The 19,679-nt window shown below is 38.6% G+C and overlaps 1 protein-coding gene across 17 annotated transcripts in view; it reads right to left on the bottom strand.

Annotated features, from left to right (window-relative positions):
• Positions 1-19,679, bottom strand: part of USP54 (ubiquitin specific peptidase 54) — a 113,183-nt gene that overhangs the window by 29,796 nt on the left and 63,708 nt on the right. For 14 of the 17 annotated variants that reach the window (XR_002829665.1, XR_002829664.1, XR_002829663.1 and 11 more), the window contains 11 exons: positions 16,990-17,124; positions 14,865-14,978; positions 14,399-14,481; positions 13,876-13,981; positions 13,619-13,765; positions 11,382-11,531; positions 9,231-9,399; positions 7,494-7,664; positions 4,447-4,578; positions 3,902-4,282; positions 3,256-3,487 (listed from right to left, as the gene is read on the bottom strand). Coding sequence is in view for 13 of the 17 variants with exons in the window: in XM_023755103.1 (XP_023610871.1) it covers positions 3,256-3,487; positions 3,902-4,282; positions 4,447-4,578; positions 7,494-7,664; positions 9,231-9,399; positions 11,382-11,531; positions 13,619-13,765; positions 13,876-13,981; positions 14,399-14,481; positions 14,865-14,978; positions 16,990-17,124 (1,820 nt within the window). In the remaining 4 variants the exon portion in view is untranslated. Of the gene's footprint in view, positions 1-3,255; positions 3,488-3,901; positions 4,283-4,446; positions 4,579-7,493; positions 7,665-9,230; positions 9,400-11,381; positions 11,532-13,618; positions 13,766-13,875; positions 13,982-14,398; positions 14,482-14,864; positions 14,981-16,989; positions 17,125-19,679 lie in introns of those variants that run through there. The other 3 variants (XM_023755098.1, XM_023755100.1, XM_023755101.1) reach the window with 2 other exon arrangements.

Genomic DNA, 19,679 nt, shown 5'->3' with positions numbered 1-19,679 from the left:
GAGGACCCAAATAAAATCAGAAATGAAAGAGGTAAACAACTGACATCATAGAAATACAAAGGATTGTAAGAAAATACTATGAGCAACTATATGCCAATAATTGGACAGTCTGGGTGAAATGGACAAATTCCTAGAAGCATACACTCTTCCAAAACTGAATCAGGAAGAATTAGAAAACCTGAATGGACTGATAACAACTAATGAAATTGAAGCAATAATAATAAAATAAAAAAACTCCCAGCAAACAAAAGTCCTGGACCAGATGGCTTCACAGGTGATTTTTACCAAACAGTCAAAGAAGACCTAACCCCTATCCTTCTCAAAGTATTCCAAAAAATTAAAGAGGAAGGAAGACTTCTAAACTCTTTTTACGAAGCCAGCATTATCCTAATTCCAAAACCAGACAAAGATACTACACAGAAAGAAATTATAGGCCAATATCCCTGATGAACATAAATGCTAAAATCCTCAACAAAATATTAGCAAATCAGATCTAGCAACACATTAAAAAGATCACACAATGGGACCAAGTGGGATTTATGCTGGGGATGTAATCAAATCACAAATCAATAAATTTGATACATCACATACATAAAATGAAGGATAAAAATCACATGATCATATCTATAGACACAGAAAAGAAGCATTTGACAGAATCCAGCACCCGTTTTTGATAAAAACTCTCAGCAAGGTGGGAATAGAGGGATCATACTTCAATATAATAAAAATCATATATGAAAAACCTACAGCCAACATCATACTCAATGGGCAAAAACTAAAAGTGTTTCTCTTAAGCTCAGGAACAAAACAGGGATATTTGCTTTCTCCACTCTTATGCAACATAGTGCTGGAAGTCCTAGCCATAGTGATCAGACAAGAAGAAAAAATAAAACACATCCAAACTGGAAAGGAGGAAGTAGAACTGTCATTATTCATAGATGACATGATATTGTATATAGAGAACCATAAAGATTCCACCAAAAAACTACTACATTTAATAAATTTGCCAAAGTATCAGGGTACAAAATTAATATTCAGAAATCGGTAGCATTTTATACACCAATAATGAATTCTCAGAAAGAGAAACCAAGAAAACAATCCAATTACCATTGCAACAACAATGAAAATAAGGTACACCTAGGAATAAACTTAACCAAGGAGGTAAAAGACCTGTACTCGGAAAATTATAGGTCACTAAAAAAAAAAATAGAGGAAGATATAAACAAGTGGACTCATATACTGTTTTCATGGATTGGAAGAATCAACATCATTAAAATGTCCATGCTACCCAAAGTAATCTATAGATTCAAGCAATCCCTATTAAAATACCAATGGTATATTTCACAGATCTAGAACAAACACTCCAAAAATTTATATGGAACAAAAAATACCCCAAATAGCCTCAGCATTCTTTTTTAAATATATAATATATTTGATTTTTTACAGAGAGGAAGGGAGAGGGACGGAAAGCCAGAAACATCGATGAGAGAGAAACATCGATTCAGCTGCCTCCTGCACACTCCCCACTGGGGATGTGCCTGCAACCAAGGCACATGCCCTTGACCAGAATCGAACCTGGGACCCCTCAGTCCGCAGGCCGACGCTCTATCCACTGAGCCAAACTGGTTAGGGCTAGCCTCAGCATTCTTGAGAGAGAAGAACAAAGTTGGAGGGATCACAATACCCAATATTACACTATACTACAAAGCCAATGTAATCAAAACAGCCTGGTACTGGCATAAGAACAGGCATATAGATCAATGGAACAGAACAGAGAGCCTATAACTAAACCCATGCCTTTATGGTCAATTAATATTTGACAAAGGAGGCAAGAGCATACAATGGAGTAAAAATAGTCTCTTCAATAATGGTGCTGGGAAAATTGGACAGGTATATGCAAAAAATGCAACTAGACCAACAATTTATACCATATACCAGAATAAACTCAAAATGATACAAGACCTAAATGTAAGTCATGGAACCATAAAAATCCTAGAAGAAAACATAGGCAGTAAAATCTCACGGAGTAATATTTTTGCCGATATGTCTCCAAGAAAAAGGGAAACACAAGAAAAAAAAAAACAAATTGGACTACATCAGACTAAAAAGCTTCTTCACAGCAAAAGAAATCATCAACAAAACAAAAAGGGAACCCACCATATGAGAGAACATATTCATCAGATAAGGGGTTAATCTTCAAAATATATAAAGAACTTATATATCTCATCACGCAATCCTACTAAAAAATGGGCAAAGGACCTGAATAGACACTTCTCCAAAGAGGACATACAGATGGGCAATAGACATATGAAAAAATGCTCAAGGTCACTAATCATCAGAGAAATGCAAATAAAAACTACAATGAGGCATCACCGCACACTGGTCAAAATGGCAACTATCAATAAATCAACAAACAACAAGTGCTGGCGAGGATGTGGAGAAAAGGGAACCCTCCTGCACTGCTGGTGGGAATGCAGACTGGTGCAGCCACTGTGGAAAACAGTTTGGAGTTTCCTCAAAAAATTAAAAATGAAACTGCCTTTTGACCCAGCAATCCTACTTCTGGGTACATATCCTAAGAATCCCAAAACACCAATCAGAAAGAATATATGCACCCCTATGTTCATAGAAGCATTATTTACAATAGCGACGATCTGGAAACAGCCCAAGTGCCATGGCTGTAAAAAAGGAGGAACTCTTACACTTTGAGACAGCATAGATGGACCTGGAGATTATTATGCTAAGCGAAATATGCCATTCAGAGAAAGACTAGTATCACATGATCTCACTTATATGTGGAATCTAAAGAACAAAATAAACTGACAAAATAGGGACTAGAAGCTAATGAATAAATGGAACAGACTAACAGATCTCAGAGGGGAGGAGAGTGGGAAGTGCGGGAAGAGATCAACCCCGATAGCCCCTGGACACAGACAATAATGGGGTGAAGGCCTAGTGGGGTGGGAGTAGGGTAAAGAGAGGCAAAGTTGAGGGGGGAGGAAGGGAGAAATGGGGGACATCTGTAATAGAGTCAACAATAAAAATAAAGTAGTCTCTCCTCTCTCCTTTCTCAAATGCCATTGCTCTTTCTCCCAGCAGAGGGGGCTGTTGTCATAGAAGGTTGACAGAGCACAATACTTTGCTTGCACACAAGATGGTAATAAAATGCCCCCTCTACTTGCGGGAGTTGATAAGCCTCTTGGTGGCTCATACTGCTGCAAGGGACAATGCCGCTATTCAAAGGTCAAACAATACCTGCAGACACTGGAGCTCTCAGGCAGGGCTGCATCCAGGCTGACAGGGCTGCTGCTGTTCCTCTCACTGCTCTCATAGCCAGATTCCATTCGCTGGATTAGGCGAGGGTGCTGCTCTAAAAGGTAAGAGCCTGGCCGTCCTGGGCCCCAAGGCTTGTATTGGGGGCTTGGTCCACCAGTTTTAAGGTCATAAGCAGGTGGCTTGCTTAGGTCATCTGGTGTAAATTCTTTCGCTATCCCGATCAAAGCACAATTATGAAAAAGGAGATAGTTAGCATCTGCTTCAAATGAAGACATGACTAACACCTCCCGCCAGCTATTCATTTACTAAAATTATATCCCCAAAAGACCCAACAATGGGGTGAAAATGGACCTTGTCAAGTCTACCAGAAAACCCAGGTTTTTTTTAATCTATACTAATAAAAGCATAATATGCTAATTAGACCAGATGTCTTCAGGATGTTCTTCCGTCCTTCTGGATGAAGCCAGGGCTGTGAGGGAAGCCCGGGTCCCGGGTGCCAGAGGGAAGCCAGTGCTGGCAGCTGGGGGAAGGAAGGCCTACTCTTGCACGAATTTCGTGCATCGGGCCTCTAGTACATAAATAAACTTTATTCAAAAGCCCAGTTCTTCCCTAATTATCTCCTCACCTGAATCCTCAGAAAATGGGCTGAGCTGAGTATAGCCACAATGCTTCCTTTTGTCTTTACTAAAAATACTGTCAATATTCAGAGACTCTCGTTTGGGTCTCCATGTTGGACGATACTTGCTAGAAGAACTGGATTTTGACTCACTGCTAGTACTCTCTACTTCCCAGTCATGAGAGTGTAAAAGCAGGTTCTTGGGAGGTTTTCTGTCCATCTGGTCTCCTCCTTTCCCCCCACAGGGAGACCCTAGGTTGGTCTGAGAAGCCAGGGATGGTCTGTTATGGATCATATTGCTGACTGTCTCTTTAAAATCCCTTAGTCTGTTGGTGCTGCTGGATGGTTTAGAGGCATTCCTAGGAGCCTGCTTCTCTTTCAGTGTTTCTCCTAAAAATACAAAGAATGAAACAAATATAAATGTTTAAGGTGCTCATGGATACCAGATCCCAAAGTTAAGAAAGCAAGGAAAGCCCTTTGAGCAGAAAAGAGAAGCCATGGTCTGGAGTGTGACAAGTTTGGATTTAGGAGAGAAGCAATGCAGAGTGGCTTGCCTTCACTGTGGTAGCCTGAGGCCTGTGGCTCATCGCCTTTCCTCCTAAGCCGGCCAGAGCTCCTCTTGCGCTCTATCAGCGACCCTTTCTTGGATGTGAGTTTCTGATTACATTCACTATCAGTCAGGTGCCCTAAAAGAACAAGAAAATGGGGGTAAGCTGGTATCTGAGACTGACCTCCATCCTCTTGAGAAACTAGTCTCCCTTTGGGATTCATGGCAGTGGCACAAATTTAGTGTACCCATGGCTGAAAGCTGAAAGGGCCATGGCTACCTGATTTAAGTGTAGCAGGAATCTCTCAACAGATAAATGCAAAGAAGCTCAAGTAGTTAATGGGAGCTTCCAAATTTACAAGTTTCCTGAGCAATTACCAGTCTCAATCCCACTCATAAATGTTCCCAGTAACCTGAGGGGCCTATTATTTGATACTTATTAAAAGGTGAAAGTTTTAAAGATTGCATAAAAATGTCATGTACCGATATATTTTCACTCTCATAAGTAGAACACAGAGCTTTCCTTTTACTTATTTAGCAACACATATCAAGTCTAATTTTTATTATATCTGGTATTATCCCAGGTGTTTCAGCCTCTGCTCATAAGAGCTCTGACTGTGTATGGCTTTAAGACCCAGTTCCATACCTTCCTTAAATGTGAGTCATTTAAAAGAACATTTGAACTTTGAATAATTTTCATTCTCAACCCCAACCATGCTTCACCAAAATTGGCAAAACCCAGAGATTATACTTCACAGCTCCTCAATACTAATTGCTGGGAAACCCAGGAGGTCTGGGCTTTTTATGGAACTTGCCTTACTTCATGCCCAGTGTATGTGAATGTACGAGGGTGATTTGACAACAGCAAAGGTCAGATTATAAAGGATATAATCATCTAAGCTGCTGGAGGCCAGAGGTGAATTAAGCAACTGAACTTAATTGGAAGACAGACTTAGAACAATTACTTATTCAGGTAGCAGCAATATAATGATATGGCTATATTTTCCAGTGCAATCTTTTATTGCTTTTATCTGATCCCTTGCTACCTCTGGACCCATAAGAAGGATTTAAGAAATAAGGAAATCACTTGGAGCTACTAGAACTACAAATACTAAACCAATGGGGATATGTTCCCCTACCCTCAGCCATTTACAAACCTTAACATAAACCTGATTCTCCTGGAAAATATGCTTTATTTATCCTGTGACTTAATTCCTCCATGGTTCACAGTATCAGAAATATGGTTTTAAAAATATCACATTGCCCTGGTGGATGGCTCAGTTGGTTAGAATGTCATCCCATGCACCAAAAGGGTGCAGGTTCAAATCCCGGTCAGGGCACATTACCTACGTTGCAGGTTCAATCCCGGTCAGGGTGCATACGGGAGGAAACCAATTGATGTCTCTCTCTTTCTCTCTCCCCCTTCCTCTTTCTCTAAAAATCAATAAACAAACCCTCGGGTGAAGATTAAAAAAAGAAAATATATCACACTTTGAAGTAGTCATTTGTGCAATATCATTGAAAATATTCAACATGAATCTGAACAAACCTCTAGGTCAGTGATGGCGAACCTTTTGAGCTCGGCGTGTCAGCATTTTGAAAAACCCTAACTTAACTCTGGTGCCGTGTCACATATAGAAATTTTTTGATATTTGCAACCATAGTAAAACAAAGACTTGTATTTTTGATATTTATTTTATATATTTAAATGCCATTTAACAAAGAAAAATCAACCAAAAAAATGAGTTCGCGTGTCACCTCTGACACGCGTGTCATAGGTTCGCCATCACTGCTCTCGGTCCAACTACCAACTTACAAAAAACACAGAGCACAAAGAAACATGCTAAAGTTTACCACAGGAACATAATCAACAAAATTTAGATTGCAGAATCTATAGGACAAACTGCCTACTTCTTCAACAATAAATTGCAAGGAAAAAACAGAGGAGAAACCTACAGAGTAAAAGAAATTCAAAAGACTTATCAACCCATTGCAATGTGTAGATCTGATTTCAATTCTGAGTCAAGCAAACAAATAAACCATTAAAAAGTTATGATATTTAAAAGAAAATTTGATATTTAAACACTTATTGATTATTTAGGGTTTAAAGGAATCGTTAATATTTTTAACTGCGCTAATGGTATGTTTAAAAATTATTTCTTATATTTTAGAGATACATACTAAAATATTTCTGAAAAAAGTGACATGTCTGGGAGTGGGGGAAGTGGGTAGAGGTACAGATAAAACTAGATTGGCCATGAGTTATAATTATTGAAAATAGGTGATGGGTATGTGGAGGAGTAGTATGCTATTCGGTATACTTCTGAATATATTTGAAATTCTCTATTTTTTTTAAAAGGCCATGCACAAAATATAAACCCCAATTTGAAGCCATGAGCTCATTAATCCCCAAGTTTCTAAAAGTATGGGCATTGTTCTCTAAGCCTTGGGTGATTACCCTTTCATCTCAGCAGTCAATTATTCACTGTTCTTCCTTTTATGCCCTGTATTGATTTTTTCCACTGACACTGGCACACTCTCCATAAACAAAAAAATTTAAAAATGTTCTATGCATGGAACTCACAACAACAAAAAGCAAGTTTTCATTCTTTTGTGTCTCTGTTCTTCAGGAAGCCTAGCAAGTGATAAGCAGGTACCCCTGCCTATAACACGCCCCTCCGCTCAAAGCCCTTAACTTGGGACAAAGCCTGGCATGAGAACCTTATGAGGTACAAGACCACAATAATTTAATGGAGCATTATTAGGAGGGTGGGGATTAAGAGCATAGCAGGAGAAAAGCAGATTTCAGAATAAACAATCACATCAATAATCACATTACAATGGTCCTTACTGATATGCTGCTGTTGACAGGAATATATGCAATGGAACATCATCATTTATTCAGAACTGTGTTGCTTCTTTCGATCCCACTCAATTACCCATGTTCTGTGCCTTCCTCCCTTTGCATGACAAACATTTCTGACTTGCCCCAGTTTCTTTTTCTTGGATACACTCTAAGCAGGAACAAGCAGGACCCACTGCGTAAGTCCCTACCTGTGTCCCGACTGCTCTGAGACGTGGAATCATTCTCCACATTATAGATGACTGTCCCCTGAGACTCAGAAGAGAAGTGACTGACCACAGACTCATGGTGGGAGTGTTTGTAGGGATAGCTCTCCGTTGAGGAATCTGTTCGAGTATCACTTGAGATGGAGGGCTCCCTCCCTGAGAGAAGGAGGAGACACATAGGCAAAAGTGAGGAAAGAGAGAAGGACAGTGGTAGAGAGGGGGCAAAGAGCTGGATGGCAACAAAGATCCACAAGGCAAGAAAGTCCTAGATGGAACATGAAAAGGATATACCAGAGCCATTCTTCCCAACACCCAACTTCCAGATAACCCAGACACACAAACAATTCTTCCCACTCCTGCCCCTACCTTGCTGAAGCCCTCACTTTGCCTGCCACTGTGAAAAACTTTGGGGCTTTTAGAAAACCTATGGGGGGAAAAGTGGAAGAAAGGAAAAAGGTGTGAAAAATAAAATCTACTTAGATAAAGAGTCCCAGGCTGACCTAGCATATATAACCACTATCCTCTAAGTTTTCTCCTATACTGTCAGAAATGTCACTTAAAATTTTTTAATTGACATTATAAGCATTTTTAATATCTGAGAAGTTAATAGGGCTGTTATTTATACTTTAGTGTGAATTAGACTACTTTTCTCTAAACACCTAGCTAAGATAAGTAGTGGAAATCGGTGTTTGATTGAAGAGAGAAGTAGAGCAAGTTTGGGTGGGGTTACAAAGGTGGGAAGAACACCAGTTACCAACCAGGATGGAGATACAAAAGGGAAGGAAAGAGAATCCAAAGACAAATGTCTTCTCTTTCAAAATTATACTTAGGGCCAGCCCTAAAAATAGAAATGAGGAAGAACATTTCTTTTTCCTCCTTTTAAGAAATCAAACCAAAACCACTAGGGCTATATTTCTAATGTATTATGAGCCTCTGTGGGCTAACCTGAGACTAACCATCAAGTGGCAAATTGTTTCTACAGAAAAATATAATTTGGGTTCCAAACAACTGAATTCGAAGTAAACAACTGATTCATAAGCTGAAGAATATCACTACAGCACTTGGCATTTTAAAACAAAAATCTCTTTTCCCTAACAATATGACTACCTTTGTAGTAACATATCATTTCTCCTGGTCTTAACTCTCTTAAGTCACTGTTAAATTGCTAGTAAAAATCTGTCATGTTTACCAATATTATAAGGTTAAATGCTGAGGTTTCCCTCACAAATTTATTATCAGTCTCAATCAACATAATTTCCCTTGAACTTTTGAACTGGGGCTGCACTGAATACAGGCAACGCATTCTTGGAGGCTGAAGGAAAAAAAGCCTGGAGCAAGTTGGGCTTCAGCATGAGTTGGCATTTCCTCTTTTCTCTAATGCAGCGGTTCTCAACCTTCCTAATGCTGCGACCCTTTAATACAGTTCCTCATGTTGTGGTGACCCCCAACCATAAAATTACTTTCGTTGCTACTTCATAACTGTAATTTTGCTACTGTTATGAATCGTAATGTAAATATCTGATATGCAGGACGTATTTAGGCGACCCCTGTGAAAGGGTTGTTTGACCCCCAAAGGGGTCGCAACCCACAGGTTGAGAACCGCTGCTCTAATGGGTCCTCTTTCTCCAAGCTGGTTATGTGCTAGGCTCATGGTCAAGAGTCCCAAATATGCAATGATCACATTGGAGAGAGAAAGGGGGAGGTAAGAGCTGGGCTTCTCACCTGAATCTTCACTATCGTAGCACATCCTACTGTATGACTGGAATTCAACTTGGGGAGGCAGGTCCTGGGTGGACACTGGGGTACCCTGCGGGTCTGCATAAAGCAGCAGCAAAGGCTGGTAATGCCCCTTGATGCATTTGGTCACCACATCCTTCCATTTGGGCCCAATCTGAACCAAAAACAATCAGAAGAACATAACAATTATAATTCATACCAACAATTCAAAATATAACTTCCTGTTCTGTTTCTCTAAAGAAAATAAAATATGAAAAGACAAGAATCAGGTAAAGAGACACAACAGAGATCTTATAGCTACACTTAATAAATTTTTTTGTTAAATCCTTTTAGAAAGCATTAAAACCCTATAAAAGACAGGAATGATGAATAAAATTACTTTTATTCTCATGAAACATCAATTCAGTTGTGAAATATGAATAACAGTTCTCAAAGGTGAATTTGCTATGTGAGGGGACATCAGCTGCCTTGGTGATCTTTTCCTTTTCACAGACATCAAGTCAAAGCCCTTTCTTGAAATTTGCTTTTCTAAAATTTCTTCTAAATATTAAAATCACTTTTAGGAAGCTAAAGAACAGACAGAAACCCTTTCACAGGCTGCCTTAGAATATGACATTCTGTGTCAGAGTTCACACATGGCAGGACATAAAACGTCAAACTGCTTAGAACAGACATCTGGACCTCTCTGCCTTAGCTTTGTGCTGGATTCAATGCTGCCATGGCAGTGGGAAAAGTACCTGAATAGCCAAGGAAATAACAACCCAGTCAAATCCTCAAAGTCACCCTCTCTCAAGCTTAAACTAATAACAATGTTAGGTGTATTCTTGGAGTCAGATAACTATCATAGTCCGATTTATAATAGATGTTTAGTAAATTTATAACTGGGTTATCATTATTTTAACTAAAACACATTTATATGCTTCTTATATAAGATCTTATAAGGCATGTAGCATTATTCAAATAAAAATCCTAACTCTGGCTGGTAAGGTCCAAGTGTCATCCTGTATAAATTTGATTCCCAGTCACGGGGAGGGAGCTGATTGATGTTTCACTCTCACATCAATATTTCTTTCACACACCAATATTTATCTCTCACATCAATGTTTCTCTCTCTCTCTCTCTCTCTCTCTCTCTCTCTCAAAATCAATAAAATAAAATAAACAAAACTTAAAGCTCAAAGAATTTATATGCTGCCCGAAATGACAACAGCAAAAAAGAGATGAAGAAGAGAATTTGACAAAGACTACTATTTGTGGAAGATGCTGCTTAAGGTCCATGGATTGGTGTAGAATGTCTAAGTAGTCTCCTAGCTGCTGACCTAATCACAACTGTCTTTCTAACTCATGCAAATCACCTAAACTATTTCATCCAGACTCTGTGGTTTAGAGCAGTGATGGCAAACCTGTGACATGCGTGTCAGAGGTGACACACGAACTCATTTTTTTGGTTGATTTTTCTTTGTTAAATGGCATTTAAATATATAAAATAAATATCAAAAATATAAGTCTTTGTTTTACTATGGTTGCAAATATCAAAAACTTTCTATATGTGACATGGCACCAGAGTTAAGTTAGGGTTTTTCAAAATGCTGACACGCTGAGCTCAAAAGTTTCACCATCACTGGTTTAGAGAGTACCAAGTTTCCAGCTTTAAATATTATCATAGCCCCATTTTTTCTATGCTATCTCAAAATCATGTTAATTGGTGATAGGGTACTTCAGGGAGCTAACAATCAGATACTATTTTATAGCAGCCTGAGATAAAGTATTACCCACTAATAATTCCAAAATTTGGAATTCTGAACTTGCTGCTATCCTTATAATCTAATCTGATTTACTAGACTGTTGTCGCTCAAATCAATTAATTAACACATTTTAAAAAATAATTTGTCAATATAAATGTTAACTGTGCTGAATGCCATGTGAAGGCATTTAGAGACAATAACAGAAGGTATATTCATCCTGTCCTTGAGGAACTTGCCATTTATTGGGGAAGACAAGACTAATACTCTCATAAATCCAATAGATAAGTGATAGACATTAAAATTATGAAAATAAAACACTGAAGATAAATAGTTATCCTTAGTTTTTTTGTTGCAGTCACCAAACACTTTAAGCAGGGCTTGAATATTCCTACCTCCTTGACATGAGCATCATCAAAATACATCCATTTGCGGATCTTTGTTTGGAAAAAGAATGTAGAATAATGTTTGCCGTAGTAACAGATCATTCCTACTAAGTACAGTTCAGACTGCTTGGCCCGGTCATCTGTCACTCTGAAAAATAGCTGCAGGGAAAGAAGAGAAAGGAAAGAGCAGTGACATAACCCTCTCACATCTGCCAGCAGACTGACTCCATCATTTCTTAAGATACTGACTTGCTTTTCTGCCCATCAGTATAAGATTTTTTGCTAATCCAATTAGTCATCAGAAATGAACCCAAAAAGGCAAAATGTAGGGAAAAGCAAAATAGTGGCCAGTAACTGGTAAGGTGGTGATGTTCCCCCATAACTCCCAATAATATTTTCTTGATAGGGCCGATCACAAGAGGAGTCAGAAAAAGTTGACAAAACAAAACAAAAACAAAAACATTCTCAAGTTTCAAAAGTTATTTATCAGCTGGCACCACAAATATAAATTTCCTGCTGAGTCCCTAAGTAGGGGGTAAGAAAGCCCTTAGGAGAAGCAATACCAGCACTTCAATTCCTACATGTCCAACACATGTCCTAGGTGCAAAGGGACTTACAAAGAAAAAAAATGAAGAAAATTATTCTTGCATGAGGAACTTATTTGGTTGGAAAAACAATCATAAAAATAAAACTAGAACAGTGCAGAATATACTGTAGGCTACAGAATTTTAGAAAAAGGAGATTTTGTTATATATAGCCTACCCATGTCAAAGATTTCTTGGGAAGAAGACCTAAAATAAGATCACAAAGAATTCACTTATTCTCAGTAGTGGTTTAATGAAACTAAAACACAACAATAGGGATCTTCTTAGTCATAGTACTATCCCAGAGCAAAACTATGAAATAAAACCACAGAGTTTCTGGTTCTTCTCTGGAACCAAAGGAAAACCATGGCTGTCCCTACACTGGGGCATGGAGCTGATGAGGTTAAGCCCCCAGGTGTGACGTCTGTTCCCCTGTGTATTTTCCTAAATAGACCCACGGAAAACCACTAACCCACCAAATGCTCTGCCAAGCTACCTCATTACCTTCTCAACAGATATTGGTTCCTCACTGTGAATTTCGTACTGTAGGACTCAAGTCACCAACTTTCACCTCCGTGACCCCCCAAAGCAGCTTTAGTCAGGATTGCTCACTTCTTTGACCTTACAACCTCCCGTGGTTGAATACAACTCCCTGTTCTACAGTGGTATGAACTAATAGTGAGTAGAGCACACTTTATAAATTTTATAAACTTTATAAATTGCATGATTTTTACCAGTACCTAAGCTCGGCCTATCTTGTCTTTCAAGGCCATGGCCATCCCACTTTTTATAAAAAGCCTTTGCTGCCTACCCAAAGGAGGTAAGTGAATATTTATATGCATGTACATATATGCATATACATATACAGTAGTGTCCCTTATCTACAGGGGATAACATTACAAGACTTCCCTGGCAGATGTCTGAAACTGCAGATAGTACTAAACCCTATATATACTATGTTTTTTTCCTTTACAGTTTAATTTATAAATTGGGCACAGAGGAGATGAACAATAATAACTAATAATAAAGTAGAATAATTATAACAATATACTGCAATAAAGTTATATGAATGTGGTCTTTCCCTCTCTCAAAATCTTCTTGTACTGCACTCACCCTTCTTGTGATGTAAGATGATACAATAACTAGTTAATGAGAAGAAGTGAAATGAATGACATAGGTCGACACTGTGATGTAACATTAGGCTACTTTAACGGTTACTTGAATATAAACACTGCTGCACTGTAATAATCACTGTATATGTATATGTACCAGTATATGTACATTTATATGTACTGGTATATGTATATGTACAGATACATAAAAGTGTGGATACGCTGGACAAAGGGATTATCCAATTCCCAGGAAGCAGGGAGTGAAAACAGGGTGAGATTTCACCATACAACTCAGAACTACATGTGACTTAAAATTTACAAATTGCTTATTTTTTGGAATTTTCCATTTAATATTTTCAAGACCATGGTTGACTGTGGGTAAGTGAAACCACAGAAAACGAAACCATGGATAAGGGGGGATTACTGTACACAAGTATGATTGTCCAAAACTCTGTAATATTTGTCATTTAGGATATACTTTTGTGTTCAGTGTTCACACCTTTGAGCAAGAATAAGACGCAAAAACTCTAAGAGTTAAACTAACACTCACATCACCCAACTTAAGGCAGGTACCCAGGCTATGAATGACATCCTCTGCCAAGTCTGAATGGTCCGAGTCCCATACCAGTCCAATTGTGATAATCTGTGGAGCATTCATCAACACACGGCGAATCCGAATCCTCTCTCCACAGTTGCTCTGAAATACATATATAAGGCTAGTTTGACGTGTTTCCCACTGGCTCTACTTCAATTCCACTAATCCCAGGGTTCCCCTCTCTACCCAAACCCCACCACTGACTTACTCACCGGACAGTTCCGGAGATCCCCCATGGTGCTGGCATTCTGTAGCAACTCACCAAACATGCTTGGGGAGGGTTTTTCTCGTCTTTCCAGCATACAAATAGCCTGATTGCTTCAAGATGGGGAATAAAAGGGTGATGATGGTGAGAGTTACAACTAAATCAAATCAATCATTCACGCAAACTCCTAACTCATATGTTTGACTTTCTTCCTCTGCCCACTAAACTGAAGGCCCGTGTCCTGACCAGCCTCAGTGTCCCACAAACACAGTGAGTGCCTCTGCCTGTCCCCAAATCCAAAGCTCATAGAATCCCCCTTCCTCCTCCCACTTTGCTGGACAGAACTAAGCCTAGGAAAAAATGAGGGATGGAAAAGAAGGAGAACAAAGGTTATTTTAAAATTATAGTTCTGAGTTCCTACATTATAGCATAGACTCAGCAATAAGGATATAAGCTACTTGGATGCTTCCAGTTAAAACCCAATTAACTGTATGCATGCCTCAGGGGACAGAGAACCCTGTAAGACTCACCAAAGGGAAGTGGTAGAGATGTAATGCACCATCTGGATGAAAGGCAGCGGATCAGACGTGGCGCCACAGCTAGTACATACACACTGGGCCCAGGAAGGAAAAAGCAAAACCAAACAGCCACAGTCATTCATTGTTTTGGCACCCATCTAACACCCCACATCTCAGGATAAAGTGTCCTTGAAGAAAAGGTATAAGAAGTGATGGGGTCCAGCCAGTGTTGCTCAATGGTTGAGCATCGTCAACCTATGAACCAGGAGGTCATGGTTTGATTCCCGGTCAGGGCACATACCCAGGTTCTGGGCTCAATCCCCAGTGGGGGGCATACAGAAGGTAGCCAATCAATGATTCTCTCTCATCATTGATGTTTCCAACTCTCTCTCCCTCTGCCTTCCTCTCTGAAATCTATAATATATATATATATATAATTTTTTTTTTTTTAAGTGATTGGGATAGAAATAAGGTTCACCTGCTCAAACAATGTCATTGCAAATTTCTGGTGGGAGATGCAGTGTTGGGCAGTACATATATCCTCTTTGGTTTCATCAGCAATATGGAAGTGAATTCTCATCAGCAGGTTTTCCTAATAGGGAAAGAACAGAAGCAGTATATCAACAATACTTAATAGACAAATGTACAAATTGGTTGTCAGTTTACTCAGAGAAATAGCAATCCTTCTGGAAGATAGGAATACTTCTGATTTTTTTAACTCTTTAATTTGAAATAACTATAAATTCTCAGGAAGTTTCAAAAAAATTATATAGGAATTCAAATGTACCTTTCACCCAGTTTCCTCCGATGGTAACATGTTGCATAATTATAATACAATATCCAAACCAGGAAATGGACATCAATACAATCCAGAGTGTATTCAGGTTTCCTCATTTGTGTTTATGTGTAGCTCTGTACAATTTTATCTCAGGTATAGAGTCATGGAACCACAATCATAATCAAAATATAAAACTGTCCCACCCCCACAAGGCTCCCTCATGCTATTCTTTTATCGTTTTACCCACCCAATTCCAATCCTAATCCCTAGAAAACACCGATCTATTCTCCAAATAGATTCTCCAATAGAATTCTCCAAATTCTCTAAAAAAATTTGTTATTTTTTAAATGCTAGCCCAGCCAGTATAACTCAGCCTCTGAGCATTGACGCAGGAACTAAGAGGTCATCGATTCGATTCCCAGTCAGGGCACATGCCCAGATTTCGGCTCGATCCCCAGTAGGGAACGTGCAGGAGGCAGCTGATCGATGATGTTCCTTTCTCATCGGTGTTTCTATCTCTCTATCCCTCTCCCTTACTCTCTCTCTAAAAATCAATAAAAATATTTTTTTAAAAAATAAAATGCTACATAAATGGGATTATAATATATAATCTTTTGCTATTGTATTTTTTACTCAGCATAATTCCCTTTAAAAAATTTTTATTGATTGATTTTAAGAGAAAGAAACATTGATTTAGTGTTCCACTTATTTATGCACTCACTGGTTGATTCCTGTATATACCCTGAGCAGAGATCAAACACACAACCTTGGCATATCAGGCTGACACTCTAACCAACTGAGCTACTCGGCCAGGCTCAGCATAATTCCCTTCAGATCCATCCTGAAGACTACATAAATCAAGAGTTAATTCCTTTTTATTGCTGCATAGTATTCCACAGTGTGGCCGTACACAGTTTGTAACACCATTCACCTATTAAAGGCATCTGGGTTGTTTCCAGTTTGGGGCTATTATGAATAAATCTTCTATGAATATTCATATACAGGTTTTGTATGAACATAAATTTTCATTTCTCTGGGATACAGGTCCAGGAAGGCAACTGCAGAATCATATGGTAGTTTTCAAGTTTCATTTTTTAAGAAACTGCCAAACTTATCCAAAGTAGCATTATCATTTTATAATCCCACCAGCAATACAGCAGTGATCCAGATTCTCAGGGGTACCTCTGATTTTGGCCTACATTTTACCCTGTAATGGGATGTATATCATTTTGAGTTGTTTAATAAATGCACAGTCTTTTGGAGGTTGATGGATAGAACCCAGAGGTCAAAAGAGTTAGGGTTTTCTACCGAAAATCACTGGGAGAAATGTAGTTATCCAAACAGCACATTACACTTGTGCTAAGAATTCAGTTATTCTCTGTTTAATTATCTTTAGTAATTAAATACAGGGGTTCTCAAAGTGTGGTCCCCAAACCAGTAGCATCAGTGTTAGCATCACCTGGCACTTGTCAGAGATAGATATTTTGGGGCCTTATTCCAGAACTATTGAATCATAACCTCAAGGGGATAGGAGCCAGGAATTTGTATTTTAATGAGCCCTGTCTGCCCTGAAGATGACAGCACTGTTTTATGCAATGGCAAGCACGTAACTACCCTAAGCCTAAAGGAAAAAGAGTAAACCTGCGAAGCTATTCATACTGCATTAGCAGGGATACCCTTGAGCTCTGAGAAACTAGGGAAATGTCTAGTTCTAACTGTACAGACCAGGGGCACAGTAAGTAGCCACAATACAGTAGCCAATCCCTGATGGAGACCATCAATAGTCCCACCCCAAATCAAAGAGAGGCCAGAGGCCAGCACTTACAAAGCACTCCGCAGCATCATCCATAATTCCCAGCTGGAAGCGCTGTTCATCCTGGAAAGTCTTTGCCAGAGCACTGCGGAGAGTGTCAGACGGAAGGACTTTTTCGCTACTACACTGAAACTGGTTAAAGATTCCCTGCAGGGAAGAGGTTAGACAAGGGGAAAAGCACAATGCTGTTATTAAGCTTCTAAACATCCCAGTCTGTCATGCTAGCAACTCCATGCTCATAGCTGTGGAACCAAATGTACCTCCTACAGGTTGATATGCTTGCAGTTAGTAATAAAAAATAAAAAGTAAAAAATGAGTCAGAATAAAGGGCATGATCCTAATAAGAATAAGGATTCTTGCTCTTCCAACTGAGTATGATACCATCAAAGGCACATTAGGAGAGACCACTGTCATGAGTTAATACAATTCAATCACCTCACTTCCTCTGATATAGACAGAGGTGGGTGTTCTTCAGTAAATAGAGATAAATTATATGTAAGTGGATTGGTAAATTATTCTCTGGGGGCTCATTCTATGAAACTTGGATCCCTTCTTTTTTAATTGTTTAGCTAATTCAAAATTACCCAAAAGTGCAAATAATAATATAACAAACACCTACATGTCTAACACCAAGAAATAAACATTCCATCATTTTTACTTCCAATCTACAGAATAAAGCTAACGTCCCATTCGAGACTGCCCACTCTCTACCAGCCACTCACTATCATGAGTTTGTTGCATAATCTTTTGTTTTTAATACTTTTACATATATACATATACATATATAAACACTCTGTATATTTAGGGATATATATACACAGAGTGGGTTAAAAGGATTACAGTTGTTCATATAGAAAATAATACAATAATTAATAAATAAAAGTACAAGTATTTCACATATATACTTTTGTGTGTGTGTATTTTTTGTTCATGTACAAAGTATCACACTGAATTTCACTTTTTAAAAAAATTCAGCATTGTTTTGAAATCTACCCATAATGATATAATATATATACCTGGTTTATCCCTTTTCCCTGCAGTGTTGTATTTTATCAGGTGACGATACCACACGTATTTATCCATCTCTTTATTGGCAGATATTTTGGCAGTCTCCAATTTTTTGCTATTATAAAGTCTGTGCAAACTTTTACTTCCACCAGTGAATGAATATAAATAAATTTCCCCATATCCTTATCAGCAATTAATACAATCAGACTGATTCATTTTATTCTTTCTAGCTACATTTGGTTTTTCTAGGTCTTTGTAAGTATTACTGTGGCAAATATCTTATTCCAGTCTCTGGTGTCTTTTATGTGCAGCAGTTTTTTATTTTGGTGTAATTAAATGCATCTGTCGTCTCCATCTTTACCTACATCTGAAACAATGATGAGTGTTATGTCCACAGAATGGAAACAAAGAGTGGCAACAAGTAGCACCTGGCTTGATGAGTCCTTCCCAAGTGGTATTGAATCTTACCCACAGAGACTAGAATGCACTCTTGACAGCCGCAGCTCATGGCCCAGATCCTCACTCAACCACCCAGATAAACACCTCACTCAACAATGAGTTACATATCAACAGTCCAAAGAATGTCATTTGCTTAAAATTCTTGCCAGTAACTTCTTCATATAAAAAAATCCCAGGGTCATTTTTCAGACTTACTAATGAGGCCATAAGTCTATAGTTTATAGTTTCACTTTATAAACCTACCTAAGTGATCTAAGAATAAAAGGCCCCACCCACCTAGAATGGTCAATTCTTGGTCCTCATTTTACTTGACTTTTCAGTAGCTCAGTCACTGATTCCCTTCAGGTTTTTATCCAAATATTATCTTCTCAATATAGTATTTCCTGATCACCCTATTTAAAATTGCAAACTCCACCCCCTCTTCCTAAATCTCCCACCCTTGCCAGTTTTATTTTTCCCCGTGGCACTTATTACCATCTGTCATAGCATGTATTTTACATATTTATTGTCTGATTGCACTCTCTAGAATATAAATATGAGGACATAAATTTCTGTCCTTTAATTCCCTGCTATCCTCCCAGCACCTTGAAAGGTACTGGCATACAGAGGGCAACCAATAACTAGTTTTAAATAAATAAATGAAGAATTGAACAAATTAATCAATCATGTGATGTGGGTAGATATTATTAAGGGAATATATATTTTATTTATTTATTTATTTAAAATATATTTTATTGACTTTTTACAGAGAGGAAGGGAGAGGGATAGAGAGTTAGAAACATCGATGAGAGAGAAACATCAACCAGCTGCCTCCTGCACACTCCCTACTGGGGATGTGCCCGCAACCAAGGTACATGCCCTTGACTGGAATCGAACCTGGGGCCCTTGAGTCCGCAGGCCGACCAAGGCAGGGAATATATTTTTAAGTCTCCCCTCTTTTTAAAAATATGTTTTTATTGATTTCAGAGAGGAAGGAAGAGGGAGAGAGATAGAAACATCAATGATGAGAATCACTGATTAGCTGCCTCCTGTACCCTCCCTACTGGTGATTGAGCCCAAAACCCAGGCATATGCCCTGATTGGGAATCTAACTGTCACCTCCTGGTTCATGGGTCAATGCTCAACCACTGAATCACACCGGCCAAGTCTCTCTCTCTCTCTCTTTCTCTTTTTAAAGCAGGTAAAGAATTCGCTAGAAAAGGTGAACATTTTTCTTAAGGTAATATAACTGGCTA

Source organism: Myotis lucifugus, unplaced genomic scaffold, assembly GCF_000147115.1.
Source record: "Myotis lucifugus unplaced genomic scaffold, Myoluc2.0 scaffold_69, whole genome shotgun sequence".
Taxonomy (NCBI): domain Eukaryota; kingdom Metazoa; phylum Chordata; class Mammalia; order Chiroptera; family Vespertilionidae; genus Myotis; species Myotis lucifugus.
The sequence above is the reverse complement of the archived record's forward strand: the minus strand, read 5'-3'. Positions and strand labels throughout refer to the sequence as shown.